Raw genomic sequence first — 10,512 nt, forward strand, 5'->3', positions numbered from 1 at the left:
TAAAAAGTTGGAGGTCCCTTATCTGTTTTCTGTTGAACTCAGGCCTGGTACATGAGAGATGCTCTTTTGGTCAGTTTCCTCTGGTTGGGTCTCTCAGGAAGAAAGCAGGTTAGGGACTGGACCACATAAACTGACCTGGAAACCAGTGGATTCAGCTTTTCTGTATGGCAAGTAAGGCAGAGGGCTGGTTAAGCTGTAAGTTAGACTAAATGTCACATGCACTGGGCCCCTTTGTGGGCAATTACACAGGTATTTAAGAAACAGTTTTCTTGAAGAATCTGTAATTTTGTGCACAGTGATATTACACAGCACCATTCCTAAGAAATATGATGAAATAACCATATGTAGTATTAAAAACCCATTTTATTATTCTTGCCTGAAATAGACATTCTCTTTTAATGTCAGTGGAGGAATGAACTGAAACTGCTTTCCCCCCAAGGGGACGTGGAAACATTTCAGAAATAGGCCTTCTCATTTCCTTTTAGGAGCTACGTGGCGAAAATGTTCCTATGAAGTGGCAGACCTGCTCTGAATCCAGCCTATCTTTCCAAAATTACATGTGGAGGCCACTGGAAATGTTCTTAGCCTTAGCCTCCGGAGTAGCTGGAAATACATGCATGCATCACCACACCTGGCTAATTAAAAACAAAATTTAAGAGACAGAGGCTCGCCATCTTGCCCAGGATGGACTTGAACTCCCAGGCTGAAGCAATTCTCCCACCTCAGTCTCCCAAAGTGCTGCAATTACAGGCAGGAGCCACTACACCTGGCCTATCCTACTTTAAAAAAACTTTTTGGGGCTGGGCGTGGTGGCTCATGCCTGTAATTCCAGAACTTTGGGAGGCTGAGGCGGGTGGATCACGAGGTCAGGAGATCGAGACCATCCTGGCTAACATGGTGAAACCCCGTCTCTACTAAAAATGCAAAAAATTAGCCAGGCGTGGTGGCAGGTGCCTGTAGTCCCAGCTACTCGGGAGGCTAAGGCAGGAGAATGGCGCGAACCTGGGAGGTGGAGCTTGCAGTGAGCTGAGATCGTGCCACTGCACTCCAGCCTGGGCGACAGAGCCAGACTCTGTCTCAAAAAAAAAAAAAAAAAAAAACTTTTTAAACAAAGATATTAGAACTCACCTTAGTGCTAGAAAAAAAAATTGAGCAGATCTTAAAATGAGGAACATAACTACAGGTACATGTCTCCTTGGATAAGCATTTACAAGTAAAATAAAATGAATATAAGAATAACTTCTACAAACAGTACCAAGTCTTGAGAGATTTATGAAATAGTCTGCACTATTTAAATCACTTATTTTTCTTTTGCAAACGTGTACCGTATAGGTAAAATTCAGGTACGTTAAGTGTGTGTATGACGTAACTGAACTATATCTCTTTCCCCATCACCAAACCTATGTTTCCTCCTCCACTTCCTACTTCCATGAATACAATTCCCACTTGTTCAATCAAAGTGAGATGCTGTAGAAATCCTAGGCTCTAGACTCATATAAACTCAATTCAGATACTGGCTCTGCTACTTACTAGCCATCTGGACTGGGTATTTCAGCTCTGTCAGCTTAGTTTGTTCCCCCAAAAGTCACATACTCCTCGTGATTAGCTGGGAAGTATTTCAATAAGTAGAGAGTACCTGACAGTGTCAATGTTTTATAAGATGGGATTTTAAAATGGTCACTAGATTTTCAACATGGATACCATTGATGACTCTAGCAAGATCCACTTATAATAGAAGCCAAACTAGAGTGTTTTTGTTGTTTTCCTCAATGTGAAGTATGAACATAATTTGAAAGCTCCATGAAGGCAGGGACCATGTTTCTCTCATTCATTATCTTCAGCACTTTGACACATGGTAGACACTCAAATTTGTTGGAAGAAATAATGATGGGAAGAATCCAGTATAGTGGAAAAGTATGTAGATGTGTAAAACAGAGGGGCAAAAAAACAGTGTAAGGTTCTTGAGAATGTAGGAGGCAAAGATAAAATAGGAGGGAAAAAGGGAGGAGAGGCACAGTGACAAGTACGTGAATCAAGAGAAACAGATGAAATTCCTTTCTAATGGTTCCTGTTTTCTCTATTAAAGTGGGAAGCAATGTTAGATAACATTGCTGAATGTGAAGGCAGAAATGGGGAATTCAGAGGTTTGAAAATGAAAGGGTTTGCCTTTGCAGAAAGTAGGAGCATACTGATCAGAGATATCATGGAACATGCACAGCTTCCCAATTTTGGAATTGGCTTTGCAGATATTATTACAAATTGGCATGGGCAAGTCCTCGGTATCTGTTCAACAAATCGACAGGCTGAGAAGAGGCTTGTTATCACCTCTTCCCATTTGACTCACATTTGTTAATTCTGCCTCATCAGTGGCATGAAAATGTTAGTGTCAGGCAGAGAAATCACGCACGTCCTGATGGGAGACGCTGAGACAGGCCTAGCACCACATGACAAAAGTGCATCACCTGAATCTAGTCATAAGTAAACAGCAGACAAAGTCAAATGGAGCAATATTCCATCTCCTAAAATGTGTATGTCATGAAAGGAAAAAAAGTCTAAGGAGACTAAAGTGACATGAAGGCTAAATGCCATGCATGATCTGAGATTGGATCCTGGATTGGAAAGAAAAAACTGCCATAAAGGACAATACTGAGTTAACTGGCAAAATGTGAATAAGTTCCGTGTAGTTTGCACAATATGATCGCATTTATTAAATGTGCTTATTTTGACAATTGCACTGTGGTTATGTAAATAAATACCCTTGATCTTGAGGAATACACAATGAAGTATTTAAATGTAAAGGAGCATCCTGTCTGCAACTCACTCTCAAATGCATGTGTGCACATGTGCATGTGTGTATGTTGGAGAGGGAGGGAGAATATGATAAAGCAAATGCGACCAAAGGTTAACAATTGTCGCATCTGGTTCTTCACACTATTCTTGAAAATTTTCTGTAAGAATAAAATTCTTTTAAGATGAAATTTTAAAGTCTTTGTGTGTGTGCTTGTCCTACCTCACCCTTGCTTTTGTTCACTGTCCCCCCACCCTCCACTGCCAACCTCAACCCAACGCCAACTCACTTTATGTTCTTTTGAAGGAATGAATACATTCTGAAAGTGGGTCATCAAGTTCTTCTATTTCAACTAGTTTCCATTCCTTACATGTAAAACTTTATCCTGTGTACATGTACGTCGCTATGGTAGGGCACATAATTCAGCCTCATTAGAGTTTCCTTAGTTACTACGCCTTTTGTTATAGAATGACCTATCTTCTCTCACTTACCCTTTAGCTGATGATGGCTGCTCTTGATTTTCCCCACACAGCTTAACCTAGCTTGTTAGTTTTTGTTCAAGTCTTTAGGTTTGCAGCTTGCCTTTAATAACATCTTATTCTTCCTTTTTCCTAATCCCAAGGCTTCTATTTTTATAGGTGCTTCCCCTGTTTATATTTACAGGTACAAATGTTCTATATGGACTATATCTCATTTCTTCTTTATCACGTTACTCACTGTTTTCCCTTTTAGTACTCTGTTTTCCCCCCAACAAAATCATTAAGGTCTAGGACAGCAGGAGCCATGACTTTATTATTCCTGAAGAATCATTTTATGGAATGATCCCTTTAAATTATGTTCAAAACAGTGTTACCTAGCCCACTGGAACTTAACCTAATTGCACTAATTACCTTATAAAAAGCACTGAAATGGTCACATCACTCTCCCTCACCAACTAAAATTATACCTTTCCTTTAACAGAAAAAAAGATTTCACTTTGTCACTTGTCATTCTTTACCACAGCTTGGAATTCTTTTCCTATTAAAGGTAGTTTTTATTCATTGCTCACTTTTTCTGAGGTTTGCAATGCAATACAATGCCTCTGTTAGACTCAATTCTTTTTTTCCCATTTATTTACTTTCTTAAATATTAGTTTTAATTGACAAATCATAATTGCATACATTTATAAGGTACTACTTCTTAAAAGGCTGTTTGGAGATAAGTGTGAATGCCAGCTCAGTTGAGCAATTATTTTTCTTTAATTGTACCCATAGTTCCATTACTGTACTTTTTCTTTTTTTTGAGACAGAATCTCGCTCTGTCACCCTGGTTGGAGTGCAGTGGTACAATCTCAGCTCACTGCAACCTCCATCTCCCAGGTTCAAGTGAATTCTCCTGCCTTAGCCTCCCCAGTAACTTGGATTATAGGCACCCGCCACCATGCCTGGCTAATTTTTACATTTTTAACAGAAACAGGGTTTCACCTTGTTGGCCAGGCGGGTCTCCAACTCCTGACCTTAAGTGATCTGCCTACCTCATCCTGCCAAAGTGCTGGGAGTACAGGCGTGAGCCACTATGCCCGGCCTGTAAATATTTTTGAGATCTCAGGTGACAGACCTGACGTGTCCTCATTGTTAATCCTTTGAATATTGTCTGCCCTTCAATATAGATATTTCATATACTCTCTCCATGTCCTTGAGAGTTTTAAAAATAAATGCTTTGGCGTCTTTCTTTTATTGTTCATTTTATAGGTGAACAGCTACCATGTTAAGTGTGGAACAAGGTGTCGTATACATGATTTTCATACACTACTCTTAACAACTCTGAGACTATGTTCTTTTCTGACAGACAAGTTCAAATATTTTCTCGGCCGGGCAAATTTGGGGCCGGGCTCGGTGGCTCACGCTTGTAATCCCAGCACTTTGGGAGGCCGAGGCGGGCGGATCACGAGGTCAGGAGATCGAGACCACGGTGAAACCCCGTCTCTACTAAAAATACAAAAAATTAGCCGGGCGTGGTGGCGGGCGCCTGTAATCCCAGCTACTCGGAGAGGCTGAGGCAGGAGAATGGCAGGAACCCGGGAGGCGGAGCTTGCAGTGAGCCGAGATCGCGCCACTGCACTCCAGCCTGGGCGACAGAGCGAGACTCCGTCCCAAAAAAAAAAAAAAAAAAATTTTCTCAACTAGTAAGTGACTGAAACAAGATGCTAACAGTGACCTAGTCTCCAACTAAATCAAAGCTGGTATTCAAAGCATATTCTAATACTTGTTCAGGTAGGCTCTCTATACTCTGGACTCCAAATCTATTTTGTCTTGAATTATTTGCACATGGCTCCTTAATCATTTCATAATTTAGAGTTGATTTTTTTCAGTTACTTTCTGCAATATCCCTTTTTTTTTCCTAACTGCTATGAAGATTGAAATGTTCTCACTACTGTTACTGCTGCATTACAAACTCCTACCTGGGTTCTTGTTTAATGGCTCAGATCTTCTCCCCCGAGAGAATTCAATTATTCTCTGAACTCTGAAACTTTCTGGGTGCTCTGCTTCAGATACTTATAAGGTATTTTTCCTTAAATTCGTAGGGAATTTCTTTTTACCACCAAATTTTATGTATTTCTTTCCCACTGTAACTTATTACTATAGTGAAAGTAATTGGTCATTAGTGGCTGATCCCACTACCATGGTAAAAATTTTAGGCCAATCTGATTTCAGTGTTGACAATGACAGGAAAACAAATCACACACTGAATTTTTTCAGTGACATTAAGGCTTTACAGGAATATATTAATAGTTATAAAAACAACTTTATTGGGACATCAGTGAGCCAATTAAAGAATCTGAATAAGGTCTGTAATTTAAATAATAGTATTATATGAATGTTAATTTCCCAATTTTTATAAATGTACCATGGTTATGTAAGAGAATTTCTTTGTGTTTAGGAAATTCATAGTGAAGAGTAGGGGTAAAAGGTACCATGTCTGCAACTTAATCTAATACTTCAGGAAAAAATTATCTTCAGACACACACGTATATACATATATGTAAAAGAGAATGATACAGCAAACGTTGCCAAATGTTAAAATTTGGCAAATCTGGGAGAAGGTAGATCTGTCATCTCCCTTATTCTAAATCAGTATTTAACTGAGGGTGTTCAACAATATCCCCACCTAACACCTATTCCCAGAGGTTGTTACAGTAGGTCTGAGTTAGGGTCCAGGAAAGATTAATTTGGGGCAGGCACATTTTATGAAAGCTTTCTCAGGTGATTCTGAGAAACATCCTCACCCACCCAAGACTGAGAACTAATACTGTATTTCTTAGGACCACTCATGTTTCATTAAAGTCTGGGACTGTACCACTGATGATTTTTTGCCATTCGTATCACAGTGTAGATGAATATAGAACTTGCTATCAACTCAAACCCATATGACTAGTAGTAGCACAGTGGGAAGAGCAGACTTGGGAGTCAGACCTGGGTTCTAACCTCAGCTCTGCCACTTACTTAATTCACGTGAGTCTTTGTTTATCCTTCTGTGCAATGGGGGTAAGATCTCTAACTCACAGGTTGCCACAAGGATTAGAGAAGAAAACATTTGTAAACCATTAGCACATAGTTAAGTGCTCGTGAATATTATTAGTTCACTCTCCCCAAGTTATTCTCCTCCTTTCTGGAGAGGCAGATACGGACAAAAAAACCACCATGATTCTCAAAAAGGGGTAAAGGTAGAAAGAAAGCAATTTAGTTACATTACATTGATTAGAAGGGTAAAGATGTATATTGAGAGCCCCAATGGACTATACGTAAACAGCAACTGTAAAAACCAATTTTGCAAAATTTACCCTTTAATATCTTTTAGTCTGCAGAATGGGAGTGTCCTGGACAGTAATGATATTCAGCAATCAGCAATTTTCAGTTAACAGTTTAATTTTTTTATATCAACTGACAGACTTATTAAAAACAATCAATATGACATAAATCATTACTTTTAATACATAATAAAATAAATCAAAATAATGACATCTGCTAAAGGACAGTCAAATTTTGGTTTAAAATAACCATACCCTATGTAATGGAGAAGGAAACATGATATTAGTTTCTGAGAACAATAAACACTGCAACCCTATGATACTTACCAACATGTGAAGGCCAAACAGTTATATGAGGATGGGAATGATACCAGCCCACAACTCTCATGGGGCGGCCTGTCAGTTCAGCCAACCTGTGTGTCTGTCAAGGTACTTTCAAAATGTGGCAACAAAATTTATGATGCTAATAAGGGCTGAGAAAGCACCCTGAAGTTTAAAATAAGCTTATTACAATTTAATGGCAACAAAAGAATGAAATAAGGTTAATGCTGAGTTTCCCATAATGCCCATTTAAAGCCAAAATTTCTAAAACTACTTACATCCTCAAGTTTAATTTAGCTGATGTTTCATCACTCGAATCCTTACCACTGTGCTATCTGAAAAGCTTTTCTAAATCTTCAGAAGTTGCCACTTTCAAGACTGCTGCTATTATCCTGTAAAATGCTGATTACTTTTCCTGCAAATTATTATATTAAAATATAATAATCCTTTTTATACAACTAAGTCTGAGAAACAATATTTCTAAGATATATTTTCAAGTTTTCAAATGCCAAGAGAAACTATTTAACTTCTCTTAGCCCATTTCTTCAGCTGCAGACTGAGGCAGGGGAATAATGTTTCAGAGCAGTGAAGAGTAAGTGCAATAATCCACACACGGTGTTTAGTACAGTGCCTGGCAAACACCTAGTAAGTGCTTAACAAATAGTAATTGCAGCTGAAGTTTGCAGGGCAGAGGACCAGAGAGGAGAGCTGCAGAGGGATAGCCTGCATATCCGCACTTGAAGGTCCCACTTGAGCCTTCAGCAGATGACTCATGAGCGGAAGCATGTGAGGAAACTACCGGAGGCCAGGGAAAGGATCCCTGAAGAAAACAAAAGTGGGATGGGGATCAGCTTCATATTCACTTATGAGGCGCCGGCCAGGACACTCAGAATCATACTGAAACAAATCACAGGAAACAAATGCCCCATTTGATCATTTTGGGGTTATATTTAACATGAAACATTGCAATCAGTTCCCAGCATTGCATTTTTTGAGAGGAAGTCACAAAAGAGAATCTCTCAAGAGGATAGAGACCAAGATAGTAAATGGCCTAGAAATTAAATGATACTAGGAAAACCGGAAGGAGGGGCAGGGAGGATTGGAGAGAAGACTAGGGAGGAAGATGGAGGGGACTCCACACACGGTTCATTGTCACAGGGTTTGACCCTGAGATCTTTTGGCATTTAGGAGCAGGAATGTCAGAAAATTTCTAATTCTTCCAATAAAAGCCACTCAAAAGGAGAAATAGAGAGAAATTCTAATAACCAAACAATTGGATCTAAGGGAAGAAAATTTGTGAAACCACCTAAAGCAGGATGACTGCAGCAAGCAGCAAGGCGGCCCAGGAACCCCAGAGCACATAAAAGCTTCTATTGACCAGTAAGGATATCTCTGCCTCTGTTGAAGCTGCAGACAGCTGCTCTGGAGAAATTTCTACTCGGTCCTTCCTCTTATCAGAACGTCGTAAGATGATGACAGAATGAATGTGAACAATTCTGACGGCATCAACCTAAAGGAAAATGCACAGAAATGGTTACTTATGGCTCTCTCCAATAACACACCCCCCTTCAACTATAGAATTGCATTTTATTATAATATCAGATAAAATATTCCATTTTAGAAAACTGACACTTTTCTCATGAATAATGAAATGTTTCAAATAAAAGACACCCAACCTCAATATATACATTTCAGACACAAAAATATAAAATATATATACTAATATTTAGATCAAGGAAGGACTTTTAGGATGATCAACTAGTAATTATTTGACTTACAACTATGTACAAAACAGTGTATCACACAAAGGAATATAAATCAGAGTGCTGACAAAGGGTTCAATGTGGTAATGACACGGTTGAGTGGCAAGTTGTCATTCATGAAACTCCACTAAGATAATGTAGTAAGTCAATGCCATAGGAGCTGATACAGCTGGGCTCTGTGTCCCCACCCAAATTTCATCTCAAATTGTACACCCCACGTATCAGGAGAGACACCTGGTGAAAGGTGATTGCATTGTAGGGGTGGATTTCCCCCACACTGTTCTCATAATAGTGTGAGAGTGAGTTCTCAGGAGATCTGGTGGTTTAAAAGTGTGGCACTTCCCCCCTCACTCTCTCTCCTACCACCATGTAAGATGTGCCTTGCTTCCCCTTCACCTTCCACCATGATTATAAGTTTCCTGAAGCCCCCCCAGCCATGTGGAACTGTGAGTCAATTAAACCTCTTTTCTATATAAATTACCCAGTCTCAGGGAGTTTTTTTTTTTTTTACACAGTCTCACTCTGTCGCCCAGGCTGGAGTGCAGTAGTGCAATCTCAGCTCACTGGAACGTCTACCTCCTGGGTTCAAGCGATTCTCCTACCTCAGCCTCCCCAGCAGCTGGGATTACAGGCACACGCCACCATGCCCAGCTTTTTGTATTTTTTGGTAGCTATATTGGCTAGGCTGGTCTCAAAACTCCTGACTTCAGGCCCGCCTCGACCTCCCAAAGTGCTGGGATTACAGGCATAACCCACCGCACCCGGCCTCAGAGAGTTCTTTACAGTGTGATAACAGACTAATACAGGAGCTCAGAGGAAAGAACTCACTTATATTAGAAAAGTAATCTTTTACATAAGCAGAATATGAATCTAAAAAAGAAAAAATCTTCATAGAAAAGGCAGACAAGTGTATCCATTCCTTGATTACTGTGGGAAGTTGGGGGAACAGATTTTCTACAGGTGCCGAATGGAAGTAGTAAACTGTAAATGAGGTGTCTGGGAGACAACTTAGCCAACTGATTTAGATACAGAGCTTGAGGTGAAATGGCAGATGGCAAAGCTAAGAAAGTTGGAGTGAGAATGTACGAGACCTCAAATGCCAAGCCATAATTTGCAGGATGAACTCGAAGGAAAAAAAAATATTTCAGATAAACTGTACATGAAGTACTGGGCTAAGCAGATGGCAGAGATGGAAGAAACAGATTTGAGACCCATTAAAAAGAATGAATCTACAAGATTTGGTAGCTTATGGACCATGGGTGATGGTGGACAAGAAACGGTCAAAGAGGACTCTAAAGTTTCAAGGTTGAAACTAGGTAGAACATGTGAGGCAGATCTAAGTTTAGAAAGGGTCAGGAAGGAAACAAGATGAGCTTGTTTTCAGATGAGATAATCCGGGATGAGAGATCTACAATATGGCAATTTTTAGCAGGCAAGTGGGATTATAGCTTAGACTCAAACAGAATCAATGCAGGAATCAATAAAGCATTTATGAGTGGACAAAAAAGGAGTGGAGAAAGGGAGCAGAGGCCTTGGCCTGAATCAAGGGGAGTGGCCACATTTAGTTCGGGGAAGAACAAGAAGGGCCAGGGAGGAAGACAAAGAAGGCAAAACCAGAACAATGAAACGGTACAAGAGTTTCAGGGGAAAGAGTGGGCTTAGCATTATCAGATGTTGAAGGGACAAGGGTGAAATCTGAGAGAAGGCTTTTGAAATAAGCTATAGATTTTCACTGTGCAACAGGTCTAATTTCAGATGTGCAGCAAGTATGAAATACACAGAATTCAAAGGCAACACAAAAGAGAAAAAAGGAATGTAAAATATCTCAACATTTCTTAATATTCACTACATAT

At 39.8% G+C, this 10,512-nt stretch overlaps 2 protein-coding genes across 2 annotated transcripts in view; one reads left to right on the forward strand and one right to left on the reverse strand.

The window, feature by feature from the left end:
- The window catches only part of MTCP1 (mature T cell proliferation 1), a 121,655-nt gene that overhangs the window by 93,320 nt on the left and 17,823 nt on the right, over nucleotides 1–10,512 (forward strand). The gene's annotated exons all lie outside the window — the stretch shown is intronic.
- BRCC3 (BRCA1/BRCA2-containing complex subunit 3) overlaps nucleotides 1–10,512 on the reverse strand; it is a 35,014-nt gene that overhangs the window by 13,682 nt on the left and 10,820 nt on the right. Inside the window, exons 3-5 of the mRNA XM_058441368.1 lie at nucleotides 9,893–9,995; nucleotides 8,287–8,406; nucleotides 6,903–6,990 (exon numbers count right to left, since the gene is read on the reverse strand). Of these exons, the coding sequence (XP_058297351.1) occupies nucleotides 6,903–6,990; nucleotides 8,287–8,406; nucleotides 9,893–9,995 (311 nt within the window). The remainder of the gene's footprint in view (nucleotides 1–6,902; nucleotides 6,991–8,286; nucleotides 8,407–9,892; nucleotides 9,996–10,512) is intronic.

The sequence above is a fragment of the Hylobates moloch genome, unplaced genomic scaffold (genome assembly GCF_009828535.3).
Source record: "Hylobates moloch isolate HMO894 unplaced genomic scaffold, HMol_V3 SCAFFOLD_7, whole genome shotgun sequence".
Lineage (NCBI taxonomy): Eukaryota > Metazoa > Chordata > Mammalia > Primates > Hylobatidae > Hylobates > Hylobates moloch.